The 26755-nt window shown below is 31.1% G+C and overlaps 6 protein-coding genes across 7 annotated transcripts; 2 read left to right on the forward strand and 4 right to left on the reverse strand.

Annotated features, from left to right (window-relative positions):
• Positions 1-8616: 8616 nt before the first annotated feature.
• On the forward strand, positions 8617-11031 carry LOC106767717 (KAT8 regulatory NSL complex subunit 3). 2 transcript variants are annotated; one of them, XM_014652658.2, is made up of 6 exons: positions 8617-8797; positions 8881-8942; positions 9178-9310; positions 9686-9758; positions 10354-10434; positions 10562-11031. In XM_014652658.2, the coding sequence occupies exons 1-6, from the start codon at positions 8667-8669 to the stop codon at positions 10772-10774; spliced, it is 693 nt and encodes a 230-aa protein (XP_014508144.1). In that variant the 5' UTR covers positions 8617-8666; the 3' UTR covers positions 10775-11031. The 2 variants fall into 2 exon arrangements, with proteins under 2 accessions (XP_014508144.1, XP_014508145.1); XM_014652659.2 differs by having other exon boundaries at positions 10369-10434.
• A 445-nt stretch (positions 11032-11476) lies between these two features.
• LOC106767261 lies at positions 11477-12707 on the reverse strand. The gene is made up of 2 exons (XM_014652111.2): positions 11947-12707; positions 11477-11788 (listed from the first exon to the last, which is right to left on the reverse strand). Exons 1-2 carry the CDS (start codon positions 12652-12654, stop codon positions 11783-11785), a joined length of 714 nt encoding a protein of 237 aa, XP_014507597.1. The 5' UTR covers positions 12655-12707; the 3' UTR covers positions 11477-11782.
• Positions 12708-14973: 2266 nt separating this feature from the next.
• Positions 14974-15626, reverse strand: LOC106767799. The gene is made up of 2 exons (XM_014652747.2): positions 15294-15626; positions 14974-15159 (listed from the first exon to the last, which is right to left on the reverse strand). Exons 1-2 carry the CDS (start codon positions 15588-15590, stop codon positions 15154-15156), a joined length of 303 nt encoding a protein of 100 aa, XP_014508233.1. The 5' UTR covers positions 15591-15626; the 3' UTR covers positions 14974-15153.
• Positions 15627-19317: 3691 nt separating this feature from the next.
• LOC106768747 (probable WRKY transcription factor 41) lies at positions 19318-21436 on the forward strand. The gene is made up of 3 exons (XM_014654039.2): positions 19318-20286; positions 20384-20512; positions 20628-21436. Exons 1-3 carry the CDS (start codon positions 19958-19960, stop codon positions 21253-21255), a joined length of 1086 nt encoding a protein of 361 aa, XP_014509525.1. The 5' UTR covers positions 19318-19957; the 3' UTR covers positions 21256-21436.
• A 194-nt stretch (positions 21437-21630) lies between these two features.
• LOC106768748 lies at positions 21631-22655 on the reverse strand. The gene is made up of 3 exons (XM_014654040.2): positions 22160-22655; positions 22031-22048; positions 21631-21953 (listed from the first exon to the last, which is right to left on the reverse strand). The coding sequence occupies exons 1-3, from the start codon at positions 22509-22511 to the stop codon at positions 21775-21777; spliced, it is 549 nt and encodes a 182-aa protein (XP_014509526.1). The 5' UTR covers positions 22512-22655; the 3' UTR covers positions 21631-21774.
• Positions 22656-24842: 2187 nt separating this feature from the next.
• LOC106767439 lies at positions 24843-25855 on the reverse strand. Its single transcript, XM_014652333.2, has one exon. It carries the CDS (start codon positions 25507-25509, stop codon positions 24949-24951), a length of 561 nt encoding a protein of 186 aa, XP_014507819.1. The 5' UTR covers positions 25510-25855; the 3' UTR covers positions 24843-24948.
• Positions 25856-26755: the final 900 nt, after the last annotated feature.

Raw genomic sequence — 26755 nt, forward strand, 5'->3', positions numbered from 1 at the left:
TGTTCAATTCCATGAATTCCGTGTTTTTAAGTGAATATCAATTAGGATTACATGCATTTATTTCCAATAATAGTATTTTTTTTTAGATGAAAATAGAATGGTGTGAAGGGATATGAAGTGTTGTGGATAAAAATGAAGAAGATGAAGATGACTAAATTGAAAGTGTTTGAGAAAGTGGACGTGTAAGACATGAAAAAAATAAATAAATTACCAAAAGCAGGGACTTGTAAGAGAAATCTACGATAACGATGACCAAATAGCAACAAACATCGTTGAATTGACTATTATTTTGTTCGTGTGACTTTCTAAAAAATATATGTGTTGTAAATACAATTTGTAATCTTCTTTTCTACATACCAACCATCTATTAATTTTTTTCACCCTTTTCTCACAATTAAGTCAAAAAATAAAAATAAATTACATAATTTGTAATAAGAATCTAAAACTTATCTACATTGTGTCTATTATGCATGTTAAATTCATATTTGTAGCAATTATTATATGTATCAGCTTTCTTTTCCATCTCGAGTAATTTATCTTGTTTAGTGATAGTCTATCTCTTGATGTATTTTTTAAGTTCTTAATTATTTTTTGATTTTCATTCTTAACTCAATATTACAAAATCGGTTTTTAAGATAAAATTTACATCTATTTATACCTAATGAATTGATCTTATCTCTAATTGATATATATCTTTTAAAAGTTGATTGTAAATACTTGAAATAGTAGACTTTAATCCATAGGAAGTGATTCCTCAAAATTTAGCATTTTGGAAAGAAAGAAGGAGCAAAGTCCATTGATAATAAGGAGAAGTGTAGAATGGAAAGAAGAAGCAAAAGAAAAGTACAAATGCAAGTTTCCAAGTGTGGAGCAATATTGGTAACAGTAGCTAGTTATGGTAAAGAAATAGTACGGCCTAGTGTCATAATTTGTTTCCTATTTTCACCAAAGTTCAGAACAAAGCCTGGTGAAGGGGTTATATCATTCACATGCACGCATCACAAACCATACAATCTTTTTTTTTGGTCTTCTTACAAATTTAGTCTTTAGTCACACAGGTCATTCATTGTCCATCCACAATTTCATTTTTCTACTATTTAAAGTTAAAGTTTATATCTTTAATTTTATTATGATAAGAATATAAATATAATTGAAGTCAGAAAAAAAGTGTTAAATGAATAGGAGATAAAAATAAAGAAATGAAAGTGGTGATGAATATTGATAGAAGTTAGTTCTTTATAAAGAGATGCATAAGTGAGTGTTGGTAGGGGTCCCTTAGATGAACAGTGGTAGGTTAAGAAGAGAATCCTAGCAGAAAAGGGAGCTATATTTTCTCCATGAATCTTGAATTTGTGTAGCATTGGCATGAGCATGTCTGTATCCTGGGAAGTACAGGGCACTAGGGGGACAAGGGCGTGCACCTACAACCACACTCACTTTATTTCGTTTCAACATTCAAATATTCTTCGCCACTCAAATCTTAAACAAAGAAGGGTTACATGTTTTGAATTTTTAGAGGACTAATGGTGTTTTTTTATCCTAAACTACTATTGCTCATTTCTTTCCTTCAAACTTTATTTTATTTAATTTTTTCAATGTGATAAACTATGTCATCATTAAGATCATGCACGGTGTTTCTAAGTTGACAAGATAGCTTAATGATACGCTGTGTCACGTATCGGTAAAGTCAACAAGACACGTGTATTGTGTTTCAGGTCAGTAAGATAATCTAATAGTTTGATGGAAATTTTAGATAACCCTATAAGGTGTATGAAGAACTTAAATAGCTCGGTAAAAAGTTCTGATAGTTCGGTAAAGTACTGGAAGAACTGAGACAACTGAGTGAAAAGTTCTTATAGCTTAATAAGATGTATGAATAACTCATATAGCTTGGTGGACGATCCAGGTAGCTTGGTAGCACCTTATCGAGCTATCCAGTACTTTCCATCGAACTATTGAGTTCTCACCTTACCAGACTATTAAGATATCTTGTCGACTTGGAGAAACATTGCATGTGTCTTTCCGGATTGAAGACATGACAAAACGTTTACTATCCAACCATTTTGCCAACCTGAAACACAATAAACCTATCTTAAATGAGTTAAGGATGTGACATACCATTTGCCACGTAAAATAAAACTAATTGTATTGATAATGGAGGATTAAATCCATAACTTAAGGGGCAAACATTGAACTTTGAAAGAAAAACAAAAACACTAGGAACCAAAATCATAATTAACCATTTTTTAAAAAATATACTAAGACATGAAGTCTTGAACTGAACATGATTCTTCGAAGTGTTAGCAAAATCAATTTTAGATCAAAAAGTAATTAACTCTCCCTTTATTTTATGTTTCCCCACAAATTCAAGAGGATCTATTTGCAAAATGGTAAAAAATACATTGTTTTCCTAATATGTGTTAGGCTTTTGGATGAAATACAAAAATTGGATTCCATAACACTACTTTTAACTAAAAACTCAAAATAATAGGTTCACAAGTTTTTTTTTTTTTTTACATATATCTCACTCTTCTTTTATGGAATATGGAAATTTAATATAAGAAACTTTTAAGTTTTAGAATTTTTTACTTAGTTTATATTATACTCATCTAAACGTGACAAGGATAAAAACTAAAAGTAGAAGTTTTTAAACCAATACATTTAGAAGAAGAAAAATTGATAGGACAAGAAAATAAAAAATGAATCTTTCATTTTAAATTTTAAAATAATTGAAGGAAATATATATATATATATATATATATATATATATATATATATATATATATATATATATATATATATATATATATATATATAAGAATTGTAATTTCGCTTATTATGTAACTAATAATAAATATTCATTATTTTTTATAATATAAAATTTAATAATTGTCAATTTCACCTAATCATTCAAAGTTTTAGTTTTAAATCCGTGATTGTATTTTAATACAACTAAAGGGAGTTTTCTATAAGAATCTTATTTAATTCTCTCCCATTGAGAATGTATACTTAAGATATCCTTGGCTTTTCACGACTTTAAAAGGCAACTAATGGTTTTGAAAAGCAATTAAAAGAGTTCATTCAATATTAATGATAAAAAAAGAGAGTGTAAAAGCGACCACAACAAGTTGCTTAAATCTATACTCTCAATTTAATGTATCATTAACGAATTAGTTTAAGTAGTATATGTTTAAAGCTTTTAGGTTAATGAAAATAGTTTAAATAGTTAAAGTAGTACTATATAATAAAATATTTATTCCGTCATTTGAATGTTGCGATGAAATAAATTAGTTTTTTCATTTCATCGTCTTCGTATTTCTATGATGTAAAATTTCTAAAATTATCTAGCTTTTGTTTAAAAATTATAGAAAAATGATTTAGTAAAATTAAATTAAGTTTAAAGTAATTTTTTATTGTTTTTGGAATGTATCATAAGAAGGTTTCACTTAATAAAAAGAATTAAAAGTTGAAAAGTCATTTTGTAAAATATGTGGTAGGCTTGCTGAGAGAAAAGACGAAGAACACGAAGTCAAGAAATTAAAGTCGTGACTGGGAAAAGAGTCAGTAATCTTGGTGAGAGGAAAATATGGTATAGCACAGAACAAGGCTTTCGAAAAACGTTAAGGTGTCTGTAAATATTTCTTGACTTGAACTTTAAAATGATGTAAAACTTTTGCACATGATAAAACAGAAGGAAATTATGATTTTTGTTTGTGGAAGAATATAGTAATTGATGAAGAATAATGGGAAGAAAGAAGTTTGGTATGAGTCTGTGAAGCATAAGGAGCAGCTTACTTACTCCTCCCCCAGGGGCTTCTGTTTGGATCCAAAATGTTGCATGATTCAAAAGAGAAGCCCTTGAGGGAGAGTCAGCAAACAACCCCTTCATTGCTTATTCACTGAACCTTGCTTCTTATTTCCTTTCAGAAAGCCCTTTTATATTGCAAAAACCAGAATGTCGTTGACTTTTATTATGTGGGACCTCCATATCTTGGCACTTAAAAGTTTTGTTGGAAGATAAGAACAAGAGAGAAGGAAGACACTGATAAAGCCATGCATGTGTTTGTTGAAAGAATAATGAATAAGATAGGATTGGCCTTAGCAATGAATAAGGGTAGAAACACAGAATATATATCAGCTTGCAATGCATGCCTCCAAAGCATCTTATAATAGAATTGCTGTTTGACATTCGAACCTGTCTTGTCTCTATTTTCCTGTTTCACGTCTAATTTCTCCGCACTTTGGCTCATTGGGAAAACTTATAGTAACATGACCTTTGTTTAAGTTTAAAATTAGAAAACTGTAGACATTGTCATTGTTTGATTTAAAAAATAACATTATTATATACAAAAAATTGATCAACTGATATGCTAACTTATCACCACAACTAGACAAGTTAAGATTTTTAACCTGTGAAATCATGACGGATCAAACTAAGGTGACTTGAAATAACTCATTCTACCATTCTTAAATAAATCTTAAATTAGTTATTTTACTCGTTCAAGGTTAATTTAATTTAAAAAGTTTTATCAAGAGGTTAAAATACATGTATAATTTGAATTATTTATAGTTTTATTTATTTTTTAAATAGTTTATTTAGACGGAGAAATTGTTTTTTTTTTAATTTTAATTTTTTTAATAAAAAAAATTAATTTCTCTTTTAAGATAAATTTCTATTTTAAGAATATTTAACTTGACCTTTTTATTATGGTAATTTAGTTCAATCCTCGATCAAAGTTAACTTGCTTATCTTTGGTTATGGTTGATTTCTTTCATTTTTCATTTCGCACAGAATCACTTCGACTTTCAGTGTCTCAAGTTGAATAAAGTTGATCTGAGTTGACTCTGGCTAAAGGTTGAGATTTGTAAGTCCTAACCAAAGGTTGATACTAGTTGCCTTTAGTTAGAGGTTGAGACTAGTTATTATTGAGTTAAAGATCGAGCCTCAAAGTGAACCAAGTTGATATGAGCAAAAAGTTTAGTTGTGTCGACTGGTTGAAGGTTGAGACGAGTCAACCCTGACCAAAGTTCAAGAAGAGCCAATCATATCCAAAGGTCGAAACAAGTTGGCTTTGATTGAAATTCGAGACAAGTCAGTCTGGGTCGAATGTCAAGATAAATTTATCCTAATCGAAGTTTAAAATGAGTCAACAGGACTTGAAGGTCGAATTGAGTAGGCCAAAGCAAAAAGTCAAGTCGATTAAGCCAGGCTAATGGTCGAGTTGAGTGGACTCAAGCTAAAAGTCGACCTAAGTCACTCAGATCGAAGGTTGAGCAATGTCAGTTCGTGTCAAAGGTTGAGCAATGTGCGGTTTGTGTCGAAGGGACGATTTGAGCCAACTTGGTAGAAGGTCGTGCTTAGTCAGCCTGACTAAAGCTCAAGATGAGTCAACTTTGGCCGAATGTCGAAACAAGTCGATCCTGATCAAAGTTTAAGATGAATTAACCTTAGTCGAAGTTTAAGACGAGTCAATACTGACCAAAGATCCAATTGAGTAGTCCCACGCTAAATATCAAGCTGAGTAGGTCTGAATTGGAGATCGAGCTATGTTGATTTGGGCCAAAGGTTGAGCCTAATGATTGGGATTTGAAAGGTCCAATCGAGCATACTTAAGAGGAAGATTAAGCCGAGTCGGCCTTGTTAAAGATAAATACCAATTGGCCTGGATCGGAGGTTGAGACAAGTCAGTCTTGATTGACAATTAAGCAAAGTTGAGGCAAGTAAACCCTTATTGAAGTTTGAGATGATTTGGTATTGTTCGAAGGTCGAGTTGGGTAGATCTAAGCTAAAAGTTGAGATGAGTCGCTCATGACCATAAATAAAGACGAGTTGACTTTGACTGATGTTAAAATCAATTCGACTTGGACTCGTAGTCGAGTCAAGTAAGCTCAGACTAAATATTAATATGGCTTTGCTCGACATTAATTGACTTTTTAGACTTACGAACCTTTTTCACGTTGATGAATGAAAAATTCTAAGACTTTAAAATTTCAACTTTTTTACCTTTTCAATAAATTTCAAATTCTATTATTTTAGTTGTTTGAAATAGTATCTTAATTTTATCAATGTGAATTTTTTCAGAGTCTTTCTCCCTCCACCTCCAAGGTCTCGTCCTGCACCTCCCTATTTTATTTTAATTCTTAGTGTACCCCTATAACCCTATTCTCCATAAGTCTACCCTATAACTCTGCCGCATCTCACACAAAAACCTACACCCCCCTTTCTTCTTCTTGCTTTCATCTGCTCGCACCTTCCTTTTTTCTTCTTGCTCCCCTGCTGCTACTGCTGCTATCTCCCCTGTTGTCTATCTCCAAGTTAGTATTTTTCTTCTGAGATCTCAGATCTGTTTATGTTGTGGGTTAAAAATCATTTGCTTGATCTGTGTTGCTTGATCTCGCTGCAAGTGTTGTGTGTTGCTCAGATCTCTGTGCGAATTTACAGAACCGCAATTGGAAGTGCAGTTAAGAGGAGCCGCAGTTCGAAGGGCGGTGGAACGAGAACCGCCGTTCGATTTGCGGTTGATGTTTTTTGGGGGTGCAGGGCAGAATACGCTGCTCGAACTGCGTTCTGCGTTTTGTGTTAAATGCAACTGAGAATGCGGTTGCAGTTGCTGCGTTTTTTTTTTTTTTTTCAAAACGTTGTTTTTTTAATTTTTAGGTTGTTTGTTANTTTTTTTTAAGTTTATAAAATTTTATATATTATTTATTATTAATGTAATTTAGATTAAGGATTAATTATGATTTTAGGTTAACTATTAATTAATTTATTGAATGAAATAATTTTAATTAATCTAAACTATATTTTCGTAAATAATTTTATTATATTATTTATTATGTATATAATTTTAGTTAACTTTTATTATCACAAAATTATATTTTCGTAAAATTATTATGTATATAATTCTTAAATAATTTTTGTATATTATTTATTATATATAATTTTAGTTGATTTTTTTTTATTTTTTTTATGAATTTAGAAGTTTTATTAAATTATTTATTAATTAAATAATTATTATGATCCCTTATGTTTATCGTAAATTTGATTTTGTTAAATATTATATTTTTTTATTTGTATTTATTTAATTATTTGTATTTATTTAAGTATTATAATAAGTAATACTTTTGTTATTTTGTTTAATATATTATTAATTTTAATTTTTTTCTTCTTCTTATTTGTTTCAAAATTTGGTAGCAGTCGCATTTCGAAAGGCGGTAAGCATTAACCGCTGATCGAAGTGCGGTTATTTGGTTTGGTTCTGAGACTAACCTTTGCTTGTCTTCTTCCTCGCGCTTTATCTTTTACTGCAGCACCATCGCCAAATATCCACCAGTACTGATCACCACTACTAACACGGATCAACACCACCGATCACCAAACCGATATCTAGAGTCTCTCCGCTTCAGACACAATGAACAGTAATAGTACACACGAAGGAGGTGAGGGAGGTGCATGTTAAGTGGTATTAGGGTTTATAATCAGAGTTGAGTTGTTGGTTGTTGGTAGTTAAGAATAGTTGTTAGGAAACAAAGATAATTAAGTAATCATTAAATGAGCTTTGACTAAATTAAATTAGGGACAAAATGATAATTTGGGAGGTGCAGGGAGAAGGGGGTGAGGTGCAGGGAGAAACACTCATTTTTTCATTCCACCAATTTATTTTACTTAAAATAAATTCAAGCTCTCCAAATAAATAATTTATTTTTTCAGATTGATTCGTCCAAATACAACAATATTCTTTTTACATCAATCAATTTAGTCTTTGTAATATAAGTGTTTTTTTTATCAACTATTCATTAACTTAGTAAAACAAAAATCCAAATTAATTAATCTATTCGGTTTCTAACATCACACAATTTTTTAATTTCAGACTCCGATTATCACATCCATGATTGTTTCAAAAAGAACATATTGTTATAACAAAATATTACGAGTTAAACAAAATAAATGTTGCTGTATTAAACAATGAGAAATTAATTCCCACACTAAAAAAATTAAATAAAAATTAAGAGATTAAAATTTATTAATAATTAGAGTAACTAATTTATGTACTAATTTATAAACTAAAAATATTAATATATAAAATAGTCTTTATTATAAATAAAAATTGTAATTAGTTTACTAATTAGACTTTAAAAAATTAATTTAAAATCTAATTCACAGATCAATTATAACATTTCATTCATAATAAATATTATATTAGATATCAATAATTTATAATTTATAAATTATATTCAAATTAATCGAATTATTTTTTATTTTTAAAATTGGCTATTTTCTTATAATGCAACATATACTTAAAAGCGTAAATTATTATTCTCTTTTAATTAGCGTTTTCGAATTTGATAACTTCTAATCCTTTTGTTACAAGGTTGATCTGAATTGATTTAGAGATAAGTTATCTCAGATAACAAAAGTAGTATCATTGAAGTTGGAAATTCGATCCATAAATAGTTTCTAAAATCATAAATAAAATAGTTAAATAAAACTATTTAGCATATTTTTTAATTAAAAAAAAATTAACATAAAGCTTTTCAAAAACACGGAAGGTGTGCAGTGCAATATACATTTGGCGGGAAAATTAGTATTTAATGGTGTAGACAGTTAAATTTCGCGGGGTTAGGTTACAATTACAAGACACAACTGGGGATTTCTCTGTTCCCAAGGCATGGATTTGTCCCGTCCTGCAAAACGCCATCGTCGGAGCAAAGACGGTGAGACTGAACCATCGTCGTTGTCGCCGGTGGTGATCTTCGCTCACGGTGCCGGTGCTCCTTCCTCTTCTGATTGGATGCTAAGGTACTCTGTTAATAAAATTGAAAAAAGGGTTAAATCTTATTATAGGTTTTATTGTTAAAGATGCATCTCCATTTTTGTGATAGATGGAAGAATATGTTGAAAGAGGCTCTGCAAGCTGTTGATGTCGTCACTTTTGACTATCCTTGTGAGTTTTTTCTTCTGTATTCCATTTTTTTTTCAGTGGCATTAAAACACGCTTAAACCTAAAGCATAAAACTTACTAGTACAAATTATCACTGCTCACAACTTTATTGACTTTTTTTTTTTTTTTTTTTTGTAAATAAATTTGTGACCTGTGAATGATTTCTAGTGGAGTGAACCTCGTAATGATTGTGTAGTGTTAAATCTGAAGTGACTTTGATGTGTTTGTCATTCGCTAGACATGTCTGGAAAAAAGAGGGCTCCTCCTAAGGCTGAAAAACTTGTGGAGTTTCACTCAAACATTGTCAAGGAAACTGCAACTAAGTACCCTGGTCATCCCGTGGTACTTGCAGGCAAATCAATGGGTTCAAGGTAAGTTCCACTTTATATTGTTTTTGAAATGTACATGTTGGAATTTTCGGTTATAGGAATTGAGGTAGACGTAATGAAGACTTTAATAGTATTTTCTGAGTGTTGTGATATGCTACAATGTGACGATGTTGTTCATAAGATCTAGCACTTAGCCTCAAATAATAACTAAACAGTGATGCAAATTATGATATATTAGGAAATATGAGAACGAGTAAAACGAAGAAATCGTAAGAAATAATCTAAAAGATACATTAAAAATATTCTTAGATATCTTTCAGATGTTGGACATGTATTTTTGCCTGAGGATGTCCCCATTATGATGATTGGTGTCAAGTTATTTGTGGTGTCATGAATCTTGTAATTTTTTTGTTGTAGAGTTGGTTGCATGGTGGCAAGCTTGGAAGACAATAATGTTTCAGCTGTAGTATGCTTGGGCTACCCATTAAAGGTTTGATGTTCCTTTTTAGACTTCATGCCAATCTTTTTTACTACAGTATAAAGTGATTGCGTATGTTTTTTTTTTCTCCTTTTGCCTTGACGGTAGTAAGAGTAAAAAATAAGGTTTCCAACTATTTGTCTATCTTAGGGTATTCTCCTTGCCTCATTTTATATTTTCTACATAATTCAAAATCCACTTATTCCTTTTTGTTCGTTAGTCATGAATCTGTACTGTTTTGAACATGCCCCGTTCATAAGCATTTTGCTTACTATGTCATTTTGGTCTTACGTTAACCATCCTAGATAAAATTGATCAATTTAGTTGATGAAATTGTCCTCCATGGAGCCTGTGATGTAGAACTCTGAATCCAATAGTCTTTATTATGCATTTCCTTTGAATATTTTCATTTTCCTTCCTTTCTGGCATTCTGTATCCATTTGCACTTTTCATACTCAGTTTTCTATTTGACCAATTGTTGGCAAGCCACATCTGTGACATTATAGCTGGTGCATTGGTTTTCTGTGGGTGTTTTGGTAAATCAGTGAGACCATTAGGACTAAAGTACAGATTTAATATATCATAACTAAGAATCACGTTGGTTTAGTTACCAATATTGCAGGGAATCAATGGTGCAGTTAGAGATGAAACATTGTTACAGCTAACAATTCCTACAATGTTTGTACAGGTAGTTCCTTCTTTTCTAGTTTGTCCTTAACCATTGTTGTATGGTAAAATCTGTACTGTGCGCAGAAATTATTTATGTTATCTTAATTAACCTTGTGCATTTGTTTATAATTATGTGTCTTGAGCAGGGCAGCAAGGATGGTCTCTGTCCACTTGAGAAGTTAGAAGCCACAAGGAAGAAAATGAAAGCACCCAATGACCTGCATGTCATCGATGGTGGTGACCACTCTTTCAAAATTGGTAAGAAGCACCTGCAAGCAAGCAATTCCTCCCAAGATGTAGCTGAAGAGGCTGCTGTGCAGGCCATTGCTGCTTTCATTTCCAGATCTCTTGAAGGATGAAGAATGCCCCTACGTTTGCTACCTTTCGAGGATATCAAGGTTGTATATATACATATTGTTGTATTTTTCATGGTAGTAATGTAGGTCTTGATCCTGCGGGTGAGCGGTAATTATATTTTGGGGAATTTGGCCTTTTTCTTTTTCACTTGGCAGAATACATATATCAGTTCACGGCTGCTGGAATTGATTAACCTATTATGACTGTTAGTTTAACTAAATGCAGTTTTATATATATGTTACTATCGCGTGTTTGGATAGGCGTTTTGGTCTTGGAAAATCACGTTTATTGCCATGACTGTTCTTTGGATCTTGTACCAATATAAGCGTGTTTGGTATCCCATCATGATTAAAAGTAGCTTTTGCATTCGGATCAAAACTGTAAACCAAATTTTATAACAAGCTTGTTCTCATGGTGAAAAAATATAAACGTCAACAACTTCACTGGAAAATCAGTTTCATTCAAAATTGATTTTGCAAATGTTCATCCAAACCATTGTTCTGTTTTATAACTGATGTTTTGCAATGAAGTAAAAATTCAGCTGATCATTGCGGCATCGACAAAAATATCGAATATATTAATGCTCCAGTAGATTGTACCTATAAAAGCGATTTTTTTCAACATTATAAGTATCCATGGTATGAAAATCACTTGCAATGTAAATGTTTTCGAACATAAACTAGTTCACTTAATAGGCTCTTAACTAATAGAAAATTTGCAAAATTAAGTTTGCTCACAATTTTACAAACGTTAATCGAAATACATACTAGGTAACGAAGGTACTGTTCGGTCCTGTGCTGAACAGACCGGTATTAACTTCAACGTATATTATTAATCATTTATCACAATACACACAACCAAGTGACCTTGGAATTTATTTCTCCCAACTATTTGGGGGCGAGAACAGTATCATAAAACACAAACACACTTATTATCTGTAAAGATGTTATTATTTCCTTCCGTTGAATAAGCTTTGTTTAGTTGCGTCCTGTTTGCAGCTTCTCGTTTCATCATTTCTGCAGGCGCAAAAAAAAAAAAAAACAGAGAAGTCAGAGTCATCGATGAAATCAACAAAATCTTGTTCTAACCAACATGTATGCATTCAATGTAAAATATTTTAATTTCTATATAATGGTTTTTTAGGATAGACTTGTATTTAAGTGCACACAGTCACCTTCGTCTTTGGGCACTGTTTACACTTCTCATCATCACTTTCACTATCACTGCTGCTGCTGCTGCTGTTTTTACCTCCTTCAGTGTTGTTATGGCGAGACATGCCATTCTTAATCCTCCGGAACAAGTTCATATCCTTTTTGATGTTGTTGAGCTCTCCATTCTTCTTGGTAGGAGCCCCAAAACATGATGTACCACCATAAGGATAATCCTCGTCAGTACGGGTGATTTGTGCTTGAACCATTGTAACTGTGATCTGGGTTTTGGAGACCCCATGTTTTTTGTCTTGTTGGAACTGAGTTTGGCCATAATGGTGAGTCTCTGTTTTGGTACCATTATGGCCTTGCGACTCAACCTGAGTTTGACTGTAGCATTGAAGTTGATTTTGGTTGCTTCCATGACGGGCATGGTGCCCTTTGAAAGCCTTGCTTGTTATCTCAGATAACTTTTGCCCAAAGGAGCTGTGTTGGGTTTTGGGTTGGCAAACTTCGATTGCAGTGCTATTGGGTTTGGGTTGGGAAGCTTCACTTGCTATATTATTGGTTTTTTGTGGGCATTTTGGTTGGCTAACTTCACTTGCAGTGTTATTAGATTTGTGTGGGCATTTTTGTTGGCTAACTCCACTTGCAGTATTATTTGGTTTGTGTGGACATTTTGGTTGGCTAGCTTCAACTGTGGTATTGGGTTTCACACACTGAGCAGAGGCCATTGCAATGGTTTGAGTTGCTCAGATGTGATTTGTTTGTTTTCTTGGAGTTGCATGGTGGCCTATTATATTGGCATGGCGAAGGAGGGTGAGGCCCTTCCTTCCCTCCATAGTGGAGAAATAAAATAACAATTCATTTGTTCTTTCTCGAAACAGAAATGGAACTTATTCTCTGCGTCCTTCCACAATACATATAAAAATAAACTAAGCGAAAGAACCTAATTTCATGGCGTTGGCAGCACCACAGATCTCACTGACATGTTGATGAAGTTCCCACTCAATATGTGGACCAAGAATTCAACAAAAGAAAAGCTATTATGGCATTTTCGATTTTGGCGAACAACTCATATACCATATATCAAGAGTAGTTTATAAATGCATTTATCTACCACATTGACAATTTTAAACTTTGTAATCGGAGCTTTTAGCAAATTTCCTTCAAATTTTTAAGTTAAAGATGATTCTGGTTTTGTGTTTGGATTATCATATCAGAATCTCAATTATTGAATCAAAGCAGTTTAGTAAGTTTTTTTTTTTTTTTTTAAGGTCTTCGACACTTTGATTTAAGCCTCTTATTTCTCTTATTGTAAATGAACCTATGTCAGAATTATCAATTGCTCAAAACCCTTTCCCAAACAATAGTAAATCGATCAATAATCTACCATGAATAATATATCTTAATTACTTTTTGTTACATACTTGTTTATATACTAATTAGACGAGTCTAATAACAAATGTTAACGAATTATCGATATATTGATTAGACGAGTCTTGTAATACATATTATATTAATATATTTATATATTCATTTATATTTTTATCGAGTCAATTCTGTATATTTTTACATATATTTTATATTTTATAAAATATGTTTTATCTTTTGCACATGTTTAATAATTTAATAATTTTTACTATGTATATTTCTATGATAGATTGAATTTCTAACTCTATGAATTATTTTTAAAATTGGTTCTATTAAAAATTTAATTATAAATTTGAAAATATATATTAATTTTTTTAATTTTTAAATTCTTGTAATAAACATTCAAACAAACATAAAACTCGATCGTGAGCACTTGTTTAAAACTAGTTTGACAAAAATCAAGAATTAATATTTATTTAACGAGATTACTAGTAGGAGATATGATATTTTGTTTCTTATTGGTGCTTATTCCATAAAATTCTATATTAATAATTTGAAATAAAGAAAAGTAGATTATTTAATTTATAGGTTTTGAAGAAACTAATAAAAAACAAGTTCTACAAAGTTCATAAATTAAATTTAGGCTTATGAGGAAACTGATTTTCTTTTTCTTAACGTTTCTATTAGAAGCATTTATAGGAAAAATGTGTTTAAACATATTAAAAAATACTAAAGAACTTTTTTATCTTTTCGTACTGTTCTTAATATATGTGGAATTAATAGAACTTTTCATATTAATAAAAAATAGTTGTGATTTTTAATTGTTTTGTTTATTTATATTTTTGTATTTTTTTTTTCATGGAAAATGATAGTTGTTAGTATTTATTACTGAAAGAGTTAAACCAACAATCTTTTAAATATTTTCTTTCAAATTTATCAAACTAGTTTTATATCTCTAAAATTGTTAGTGAGAAGGATTAAACCTATATTTCTTTTACTCTCTTTTCAATTTTACTATTAAATCATTCTTATATCCACTTATTTTTATTTATAGTAACTTGAGTTCATAACATCAAGAGAAAGTTCTAAATTTAATTTGAGAATAAAGTAATAAGATGTGTACTAGTATAGGTTTTTTTGCCTTTTCCGTTTGAAAATAAACTTGACTTATAAGGTTGGATAATTTTATTATGAAAAGAATGTTATTTGATTAATATTCGAGAATTTTTATAGAGATAAAATAGTCTTAATTAATAAAAGGTTTAAATCTCTCTTTGGTACCTAAGTTATAAGCGGATATTCAGTTTAGTCCCATTTTTAAAAATGTAAATTTTTGGTCCCTAAGTTATAAAAAATGTATCAAATGAGTCCTTTTTTGACTTGAAATACTGTTTTTGGTTGTTTCTTAATAACTGTTACATCTTTAGATTGCTCTGATTTTGTTTGTTAATAATAACAACATTTTAGATTGCTCTTTGTACTTTGACCATGAACATAAAAAAAGGATTCATTTGATACATTTTTTATAACTTAGAAATCAAAGGTTTACATTTTTAAAAACTGAGACTAAATTGAATATCCGCTCATAACTTAGGGACCTGTGATGTCAAAATAGTATATATTATCCTTTTGTTATACGTGTAGTGTTGGGTTACTCAATTATACGTAAAAACAAAGAATTTAGCAGCAAACAGTTTTATTCATGATAGGAGGTCCATCTTATATCATACATTACATGCAATTATTTTTAACACCAAATACATTATTGATCTTTATTTTTTAAGTACTTTTATTTAGCTTCTTCTCTGCTATAAGCTTTTAGCTTACTTCAATCATCACACACGTTCAGCCTCTGAAACTCAGTCCTGCATGTATCAGAAATCAAGTTAACTCACTGCATCACAGTACAACTCAACGAATACATACATATACATACATATATATATATATATATATATATATATATATATATATATATATATATATATAATTAACTTGCCTTCCTCTTGCAGTTTTCATGGTCACTCTCACTGTCACTGCTGCTAGTGGTGGAACCATCGTGTTCTGAAAAGCGATCCCTGATATTCTGCAGCAGACCTTTGTTGTGCGGCCTCTTACTGGTCTCATGGGTTTTTGTTTTTGTGTTGGTGTGTGTTTTGGTGCAACGGCATTTTGTTTCAGTTTTGGTGGTGTGTGTGAGCTCATTGGAGTGGCTATGGTGTCCTTTGAAGAACTGAGAAACCTTCTCACCAAAGGAGGTGTGCTGGTGGGTTTGTTCGCACTGTGCGGAGGCCATTGCTGGAAAACTGAAGCTTTTGCAAGGTTTGAGAGGGAGTAGGTGTTATATAGAGGAAGAAGACATGCATTGATTATACTGTTCCGTCTATGAACAAACATGGAATCTGCTTTTTCTGCAATGTTTTTGCATCATATTCTATCATGTTAATTATAACCTTTTTTTTTGGCATTTTTCTCCACCGAATATGTACCAAATTAATTTCGATCAGAGGATCAAGAAAATACAGCATCTAATATATATATTATTTTAATTGTATTCACACTTTTTTCTTTTTCCTTTTATTATCTTTCATTTCTTCATTTCTATAAGAAAAATAATATTTTATTTTTAACTTTCATTTGAGTTTCTCAATGATTAATTATTTTTACTATATTTTTTTTCATCTACGTATTCAAAATCAATTTTATTCGCATGAAGAATACATTACTATAAAATTCTCTTGATTATTATATAGTATGAATTGATATTGATATATATAACGTAAAGAAAAACTTATATATGATTGTTTCTCATTTGGTCAATATAATTTGCCATATATATGCATTTTCATTTTTAAATACACAAGTCGTAAATATATACTATGTATAGCGTATATAATCGCTTTTAGAAAATTTCTCTTTAATAATTTTTATTTTTTTTAACCTTTTGTATTTGTGTGTATCTCAGAAATACTTTTCAAAAATCACCACAAAATTGTGTTAGAAAACATTTTCCTTTAGTATCATATTGGGCTAAAAATTTAGAAAAACAAAAAAGTCGTAATGTAAAACATGATTTTGTCTTAAACATATTGAAATAGTGTTTTGAAAAAATATTTTAATACTTAAAAAATAGAAATCAATTTCCAAGATACGAATTCTATTTTCTTAAAATTATAATTTTATAATTTTTTAAACAAATTTACCAAGAAACCTGAAAAAAAAAACCACGGTGTTTGGTGTTGATCACTTTTGCGTCACCCTTCATACAAGCCATGATTAGCCTTCAATATTTTTGAAAAAAAAATGACATGTTCTCCTTAATATAAGATACTTCTGAGTTTTCTTTTCAAAGAATATAGATATGTGTGTGATTATTTTATTTATAGTGACATATTAATAAAAATAATTAATTAGTCGAATTAAAAAAAATTCCAATGTATCAAATGGACTTTTGTTATTAATGAGTTTTAAAAATATTTTCTCGTTATTCAGTAATAAGAAAATAGAAATACTCATTATTTAGTAAAATTGAGCAAGAAAATAAATCTAATGTTATAAAATATTTCAACAGAAGGATCACTATTTTTTTTTATATAAAATTTGTCACATTAACCAAGATTTCTTTTGACTAAATGGAGGGGTATGGAAGCATCTTATTCAGACACGTTATTGGAGCTGCTGAAGGTAATTAATATGGGTGAGAGGATGCATGAATCTTTTCCATTTGAAAAAAAATGATATTTTAATACCATTTTGATACTGCACACGTGTTAAAATATAGTTAGACGATTTCAAATTAAAAAAAACTGAAACAATAACATATTTAGAAGAGACAAACTAAAGTTTTTTTTTTAATTTAAAATCGTCTAACCATATTTTGACATGTGTGCAATGTCAAAATGGTGTCAAAAAAATTAGTGTTTTCCATCAATTTATGCATATGTAGCTTTTTTAAACCAGAAGATAAATGTATATTTTATATATAACTAAAGTTTATGATAATTTTTCATAAAAAACCTATTATAAATAAACATTTTGTAAATATAAACCATGTAATAATAAATTATTTTTTGAAATATTTAGTTTATATTTCACTTTATATATGGTGTAATAAATAACATTATGTTTTAGATTAATGATAAACGATTTGCATTGTAATACAACTATTGATTATTAAACAAAGTTTAAATTTAACTTATAAGTGAAGATGACAAGAATAGATTAAAACAGGTAAGGGTTAGGAAAAATGTTATATTTAAAAAAACTTCAAAAATATTAAAAGTATTCTCATTGAATATCATTATTCTAATATTTGTATATTGTGATTGAAGCAACTGTCTCACAAATGTAATAATATATAATCTAAACAAGATAAATTAAATTATCCTACAGGTTAAATCCAGTAACTCAATTTTTAACTGGTGTTTTATTAATAAAAAACAACGTGGATCTTGAAATTAGTGAATATGTGTAGCATACCAGTTCCATGAATGGAAAGAGCTAAAAAAAACTTAGTTTTGACATTTAAAAAGAATTGTAAATAAAAAAATATTTTTATTGTGTTAAAATTAAAATGCATGTACCGAAATTATTATTTATTATTTAAAATTAGAAAAGTAAATTCTGATAAAAATAAAATAATGCAGCATCTGTTTGTGAAAACTTTTGAGTTAAAGTTTGAATTATGAAGTTTGTGATTATAATAATAAATAATTTGGCAGCTGGAATGTGTAGATCCTTTAATTCAAAGTCTATAATAATGAAACAGTCAAATGTTGACTTTAAGAAACACAAAGCAAATAGGGATAAGGCATTGGTGTGAAATAGCAGCAAGTTTCTATGAAAGCGCATCATGCAACAAATGCTAACAACAATTACAAGTTGATGTTTCTGTTTGAATTCGGAAGTTACTCATGTATTTAGTTTTCCACAAATTTATCAACATTTTCGTACTATTATTATTATTATTATTATTATCAAAATAAAATAAACAATTTCTAAATACATAAATTGAATAATATTATTCATTATAATAATAAATAAAACCTGAAATAGCAATACATACAACAACTTCAAACTCCCATAGAAACATATTCCCTCCTCAGACCCTACACTAAAATTTTCCACAATTGATCTACTACATCTTATCTTGCAAATTCATAGGGAAGAAAAATAAGCCCCAGCTAAAAAAGTTTAAAAAATGGTTTAGGTTTTAGAAAAATGATAATTATAAAAAAGTAAAAGATAAATTGTTTAATTTTCTATTTTATAATATTTGTAATATAACTTAAAATGCAATTAGCATCTTATGAACTTTAAGCCTCTTCTCTATTACTCATAAAAACACATCTTATACTTAACTTGTGAAAAAACAGGAACTACCCGCAATCTAACAGTTTTTTTAGGTTATTTTTCCTAATTTCTAAAAATACATTTTTTTCAAATAGTTTTTTTATCTTAATTATGAAGCGTTTTAGTAGAAAATTTGGGGAACCATCTTTATTAACAATGAAATCAAACATAATCATTAAAAAAAAAAAGGTGATTTCCGGTTATGTTATTTAACATTCAATATTTTCTATTTTTGCCGTGTTAAATGTATTTAAAAATTGTACTTCATTATTTAGTCTTAGATTTAAGTTAAGATGTTTGAAAATAAATATTAATTAGTAATATATATATATATATATATATATATATATATATATATATATATATATATATATATATATATATATATATAACCTTAAGTTTCGAAAACTATATTTAAAATAGTTTACTAATGTAATCATTTTAAAATTTAACTCAAAAAATATTTGTTTGACAATTAATGATATTTTTATAGATGTATGCAAAATTCGAGTAAATTAACCCTAGTTAATCAAGAAATCGAAACTTGTTGCACATGAACAAAGCTAATAAATAAATAACATAAAAATAAATAATATGAAACTAGGTAGCTATTTATTGTTGTCTAAGACGAATAGTTTGCGAAAATCAACTGAGAAATTGAGTTGATGGCAACAACCATGTGGCGTAAGCAGTCTCTTGTGTTTCTTTGTTTGTTTGAGTCAGGTAATGTAATGAAAAGTAATAGTATTATAGAATTATTAGTGACAAAGCGACCACGCGGAATGATGTTTGAAAATTCTCTTAACTAGAACTCTTGGATTCAATCATATATCGCAGGAACATGAACCTATGATTAACCACAACAGGTGGACTCGGTCACATTTTCCTATTCTCCACACTCTCCACTGACCAAATCCCGGTCTTAGCTGAAAAACTCGCTTTTCTCAGTCAAACTTGGACTTTCAACTCTCCCCAATCTTTTGCTCCTTTTTTTCCAACTCAAACCACCCTTTAAATACAACCTTTTCATTCACCCAAAAAAAACCATACCTTACCTCATCACCCTTTGCTCTCTTCCACGTCAAACCACCAATCCTAATTCTGGCTACGTCCATGGTCATTGCTTACTACACTTCATCACTCCCAGGATCTCATAAATTTCTTCAGCTTCAAACTCAACTGCACAAAAATAAACTATTGGTTCTAGATCCAAGTGCTTTTCCAGAATAGAAGTCTGACTATTGGGCATGAGATAAACATCAAGCATCACCATCTCCTATCATTGCCACTATTATTATAAACAACACAAAAATGGCGAGTGAATGGAGCTGGGAGCAGAACACACTCATCAATGAGCTAATTCAAGGGATGGAGTTAGCAAGGAAGTTGAAGGAAGACTTGAGACTGCCGTATTCAGTTGACTCAAAAGATATGCTGCTGCAGAGGATATTATCTTCTTATGAAAAGGCTCTACTCATTCTAAGATGCAATGCATCAACTTCCGAGTTGCAGGCCACGAGTCAAGCAACTGCGGCTTTGTTACCGGAGTCCCCAATATCTGTCCATGGAAGTCCTCTGAGTGAGGATCTTGATGGGGTCATCAAGGATCACCAAGAAATTCAACATGATTCAAAGAAAAGGTGAATATTACTAGACAGACTTGGAAGAAAAACATAAACTGTGCCTGATTATTATATTAAAACTCCTAACAAATTATTTATATTTTATTGGCTTCAGAAAGATAACGCCCAAATGGATGGATCATGTAAGAGTGAGCTGCGAGAGTGGTCTTGAAGGACCACAAGAAGATGGCTACAACTGGAGAAAATATGGTCAGAAAGACATCCTCGGAGCAAAATATCCCAGGTGAGGGGATTTCCCGTAATCATGTCATGCTTTAAAAGAAAATGATACATGTTAAGGATAAAACTGACATGACCAAGGCCAGCTTCTAATTCACAACCCACTATATCACTTGCAGAAGTTACTATAGGTGCACCTTCCGCAACACACAGGGCTGTTGGGCAACGAAGCAAGTGCAGAGATCAGATGAAGATCCCACAATATTTGACATAACCTACAGAGGAAAGCATACCTGTTCTCAAGGAAACAACGCCGTTTTGCCACCTAAGTCACCAGACAAACAAGAGAAGACACACAGACATAACGTTGACATTCACCATGCACAGGCATCACAAGAAAGCCTTACAAAGTTCAGAAACATCTTGTCTGTCAACACAGATAAACTAGACAATGGAGATATGGCATATCCTTTCACTTTCCCTTCGACTTCATTTGGATGCATGAAACAATACAGCCACAGCTTGATTCCTGGGACCCTAGAGAATGAGTACTTCTTGAGCGATCAATACCAAACGCACCTGTTATCTCCAACAACACCGGAATCAAACTATCTCCCATCCCCAACTTTCCAGATGAATGAGTTTGATGGAATCCTCAACAAGCCTTATTCAGACTCAGATATTAATGAGATCATTTCCACCAACACATCAGCAACCAATTCTCCAATTCCCGATTTCAATTTCTCACTTGATCCAGTGGAAATTGACCCGAATTTCCCTTTCAACAACCCAGGATTTTTCTCCTGATTGCACTATAAATGGAACACAATGAGCAATATAGTCTTCCTAAAATAGGACAACTCCAGACAGAAGTAGAACTTTAGAATAAAGAATCAGCAACTGCAGCACTTATAAATGTCATTCCTTTTAGTCAATATTAGAATTACACTTTTGGCACAATTTAGCAGTTTGTAGAATGTAATTTCAAATTTATAGGTGCTCCAAATCCGTATTGTTATTTGGTACAACCCCAATGCCCCATCTTTAGTACAAGAGCATAGTAGTCAGAAAGAACAACTAACCAACCAAATTAAGTTACAAGATTGCGTCATCTCAGAAATAAATCAATATTATAAGAGAGTTTTTAGAACACTGGTGAAGAGCATAAAAGAAAACGACAGATCAAAAATAACACATCAAAATTGGATTCGCTGGCCAAACCTTTGCAAGATTCCATTCCAATCAACAACTTAATTACACATTGATATAATAATATTAACAACAAAACGACTTCAGATATCAAACCTGCATCCTGGGTTGCTTCCTTTACTCCTCCGAGCTTGAATTAGGAGTAGATGAAGTTTCATCTTCTTGTGAATTTTCAATTTTTCTGAGACCCGCTCTGAGGCCCAACACAATGAACAAGTTAGTGAGAGTTAGAAGCGACTCAGCCCCGCCATGTAACCAGTCGACATTGGACAAAGAAGTTCCATAATGAACCTTCGCTGTAGTAAGGAACACAAATCACACGTCCTTCTTCTTTAAACTGTGCACATTTTCAGTAAATTAAATTAAAACTCACCGTAAATTCCAGCAGGTACTGTTCAATTTTGCAGAGCCATGGAACAGGGTTGAAAACATATGAAATCAGAGAGAGTAGTAGAATTGCAATAACAAAAGGGACAGAGAGAGAGAAAGAGAGATGACTGACTTGTGGCGCCGACAAAGGCGAGCAAGAAGTAGAAGCCAAAGAGGGTGAGGTTTGGAGCAGTCTTGGACTTGGTAATGAAATATAAGAATCCGATGTAAGGAAACAAAGAGAAGGCGAAAAGCTGAGAAGCGATGCTCTGGGAATCAATGGTGGGTGCCCATGGATCAACCGGTAATGGCAACCCGCACACGATCCCTCCTCTTTTTCCGTTACAAGGGTTCCCTTTGGTGCTTCTTCTGAGGCTGTTTACGTTGTCCTTTTGCAGAAAGCTGGTTGGAGGGTTCAGAAAGTTGGGGGCTTTACAGAGGGATGCCAGAGGAAGGGTCAACGACAACTTCATGGTACCAGCCATTTCGCTGCTCTCTCTTCTATCTCATCTCTTCCTTCATGCAACACCCGCCACCGTTCAATTTCGCAAGCAGATCCCCAAATGGGCTGGGCCCCTTTCTCAGTACATCAAACGGGTTTAGGCCCACCTTCCTCTAAAGTCTCAATCCCAGTCCAACACATTTTTATGAAAAATAAAAAATTCAGTTCTACATCGGAATTAACACGTCATCAAACAGGAACGGAATTAGTCTTTGCCTTCATCTTTACTTTTCAAAAGAAATTCATTCATAACTTTATCTACCACTTGTCCGCCATTATTCCATCCAAATAACATTGTTATTCTGTTCCTTGAAAAAGTTAAGAAGTGAAAAAAAGAAAAGAAAAAGATAATTAGTTATTAATAATTATTTTGTTTTATTTTTAAATTCAATATTAGTTTTTACTAATTATTACTATTAAATGAATAAAATTAAAACAATTTGTTAACATTTATTAATAAAATATTAATGTCATAAATATTATATTATTTTAAGCCATTCTTTTGCACGATTCATTTGAAACATTTAAGACTGAACAGGTGTACTTTTTACACATTATCTTTCTACATGTTTAGTCAACTTTTGTTTTAAGTAGCTTTTGAATCAATTAGTTTGATGGATTATTCATATAACAAAAATTTTCATCTTTGATATAATTGTGTGCAAATATTCTTTGAACCAAACCCACTAAGTGTAATTATGTGAGTCTCATTAAATAACTACTCTTAGTTAAATTTTTGTAAATGTTAATTACATATAAAAAAATCACTATGTAAACCCTTTTAACGATGTCAAACGTGAATCACATCAACAATTACGATTAATCTTTTAAATTAACTTCTTCTGAGAGTATTTTAATAATTATTGATATGCTTTTATCACATAAAATAAATTTGTTGATAAACTTAAATATTTTTTATTAATGAATTTTAAAATTTAAATTATTGATAGATTTTGTTGACGATTAATTCATTACTAAAATTTATCGATAAATTAAAAATTATACTGGTGAATATTTTTCAATAAATTTTTGTTATTATTGATGGACTGTTTCTATCAATAATATGTAGTGTTAAAACTTTAGTTAATTTTTTAGTTTTAGTATTTTAATTTAATTTTATACTTTTGGAATTGGGTTTTATATTTATGGATTGGAATTACCTTAGATAGTTGTGGTTATGTTAGGTATAGTTTGGTTAATTTTGTTTCAAATTTGGTGGCACTTTTATATGGTCTCTTGAACTGGTAACACATCATTAGTTTTTTTATTCTTCTGAGATCTCATTTGCACACATTTTTGTTGACGTTGTGAGAATATTATTTTGAATATCAGAATTATAATATGTTATAATAGCATATATCAGTTTTGAAAAAAAAAGAGTAAACTAAAATAAAAGAAGTGGTTGCATTCAGAAGACCAAGGTTTTGCACATTTTACTGTTTTAAGTAAGGGTAACATCAATATGACTTTTGCTTGAAATCTTGAATGCTTGAACCAAGCTGTGATCAATGAGTGTGTCTAAACATAATCTGATTTGAGAGTCATTCTAGTTTTATATACATTGATTTTTATCAAAGTTCAGAATACTGTTAAAATTAATTGAAACCTCAAATCCTTTCCATGTTTGCTAAGTGGATCTTGGTAGAAAAGAACATTAACACTATCACCTTTTCACTCGATAAAGTAAGAAACTATTGACCAAAAAATGGATCAGAAAACAACACAGAAGTTAGACAAAAAAACGTTAAATTGTTAGTAAAACCTCTCAACGGTTGAGAATGAAAAAATCTTCTTTCGTTCAACCAAATAGATCATTAGGTGATCTTCTATTATTCATATTAGTTTATTGATTTCGTGCTTAATGTTTGAGATGATTTAATCACTTAGTTTAATGTTATTAGGATTTAGATCTTTAGAAGATAGAGAAGTGAATTAATAGTATTCTTGCAAACTTGACATATTTGTTTAAAATTAAGAATTGTATTTTTTTTTCCTTTACATATGAATGCATGCTTAGTTTATTTTATTTTATTTATTTATTTATTTGATCAAAAGCCTTATTTATATAATACACATCTACCTCTTATCTTCTTATGATGAAATTGTCGTTTTGTAGTTGAATATTTGAAAGTAACTTCTTCCGTCGTGCCCCACCGCCCATTCATCTAAAATCCCAATCAAAAACCAAACGCGTCTCTCCTAGTTGACTCCAAACCCTAATCAATCATTCTCCCTTTAATTTCGTGGAGGAAGAACTTTCGACAATTATTTTATTAACAATAATGGCAAGTCACTTAAACAATTGCATCGTCAATTATCAAAACTTATAACATAAGCAGGAACCATATACACACGTTAATTGCTACGTTATTATGACACGAAACAACAATACAATAATAAATATAATAACTATGACCATGTCAAGCACACGAAATACCGATAGCGGCGGTGGCCATAAACCTCTCCGACGCCGACTTTCTCACAAACGAAGCGATCTCCGGCGAAAGCACGGCCACCTCAAATTCGGGAAGCTCGGGAATCGTGGAGAGAACGGGTTCGGATTTGTCGTAGACAACGTAGAAACGATCTTTGTTGGAATATTTTTCGGGCACTTGGAAAGTAGTATTATTACTACTGGTGGGGGTGGTAGAGCTAGAACAGGAAGATGAAGTCCTTAACTTGTTGCTGGATTTGAAGACAAATCGAAGGAGTTTGTGGAAGGTTCGAGAGATCTTGAAAGGCTTGTTGTTGGACATGATGGGTGGTGGTTGAGGATGAAGTTGAAGCGAGAGACAACGTTCGGGTAAATGAGACATGGAAAGGGTTCTTCTGTTTTTCGGGGAATTCGATATTGCCGTGTTCAGTTGGCGTTTGAAGGAGTTGAGCTCGAAGGAATCGTATAGGCTGCTGCCACAATCCCAAACGTTTCCTTTGGAAACTTGGTTAAGAATTTCTTCTCTTGATTTTGATTTCTTCTCCATGTGTGTGGGTGATTGTTGGAACTATGTATATAGAATAAGGGAGGATATTATGGATGAGAAAATGGAGAAGAGGGTCGGAGAGAGTGACGTTTGAGCACTTTTATGTGATGTTTGGTGAAGGATGAAACGCGTTAGTTATGACTTTGTGACTTGGAAAGTGAGGATTTTTATAATAATTAGGGTTTCAGCTCCCAAGGATATTGACCACCATAGCCATTAAATCCGTGAGAAGGGTTTTCTTTTTTCAATATTTCTGTGCCAGCGTTGCATTGGGTAGATAACTAAATGAATGATGATAAGTGGGCAAGTATGGGACACTGGGAGGTGGAATAAAAGTGGCCCCTTGAAATCTTGAATCATGTGTGTGTAACCATTCTCTGTCGTGTCATATTCATACCTACATACTTGGCTGTGTGCCATTCAGTACAACCTTCCATTAATTAATTTACTCCAAAGTTTACTAAATTAATAATCACGTGGGTGCATGCGGTGCCATTGCTTATACTATATCAAAAATCAACACGTAAAAGTATTTGCTTTTCGTTGTTTTGTTGGAGTGCTTCTCCATGAAGCCTGGAATTATCATGATCCCTTCAAGCATAATACATGTAGGTGAGTTTTAATATTGTTGTTCGTTATATATTTTGAAGCACAACCTGTTTGTATCATAGTGCATTTTCATCATAACTTGGTTTCTACCTTTTCTGGAATTAATAAAGAACGTTTTGTTATATTTTCTGTTGATCTTTTGGGGAATAATTTAGTTTTGATACACTAAAAATGCATAAAGTTAATATAAGATTGAGCTAATGCTAATATTTGACTTATGAAAAAAATAACTAATAACCTTTCTTACTCTTTTTTCTTTTTTTTTTTTGTTAATTAAGAGATGGCCACGTTATCGAATTTAGAAGGTTCAGTACGCAATAACCTTTAAGCATACGTGGAAAGATGCAAAACGCAGTTATCAGTTTCCAGGTGTATACTGTAATTTCGGACTTTAGGGGATGATGAATTCGTGATAAATGTGGCACACGGAAAGTGATAATTAATCTCAACAACTGAACGTGAAATAGGAAATTCATTTGACTAGGATTATATAAAGTCTGACAGGGAGTGAGTAAAAAACTAAATAGATGATACTCATGGATATTTATTTTAGTAGAAGGTTATTGATTTAAAATATCCATGTGTACATGTGAGTGTATATATATATATATATATATATATATATATATATATATAT

The sequence above is a fragment of the Vigna radiata genome, chromosome 7 (assembly GCF_000741045.1).
Source record: "Vigna radiata var. radiata cultivar VC1973A chromosome 7, Vradiata_ver6, whole genome shotgun sequence".
NCBI classification, from domain to species: domain Eukaryota; kingdom Viridiplantae; phylum Streptophyta; class Magnoliopsida; order Fabales; family Fabaceae; genus Vigna; species Vigna radiata.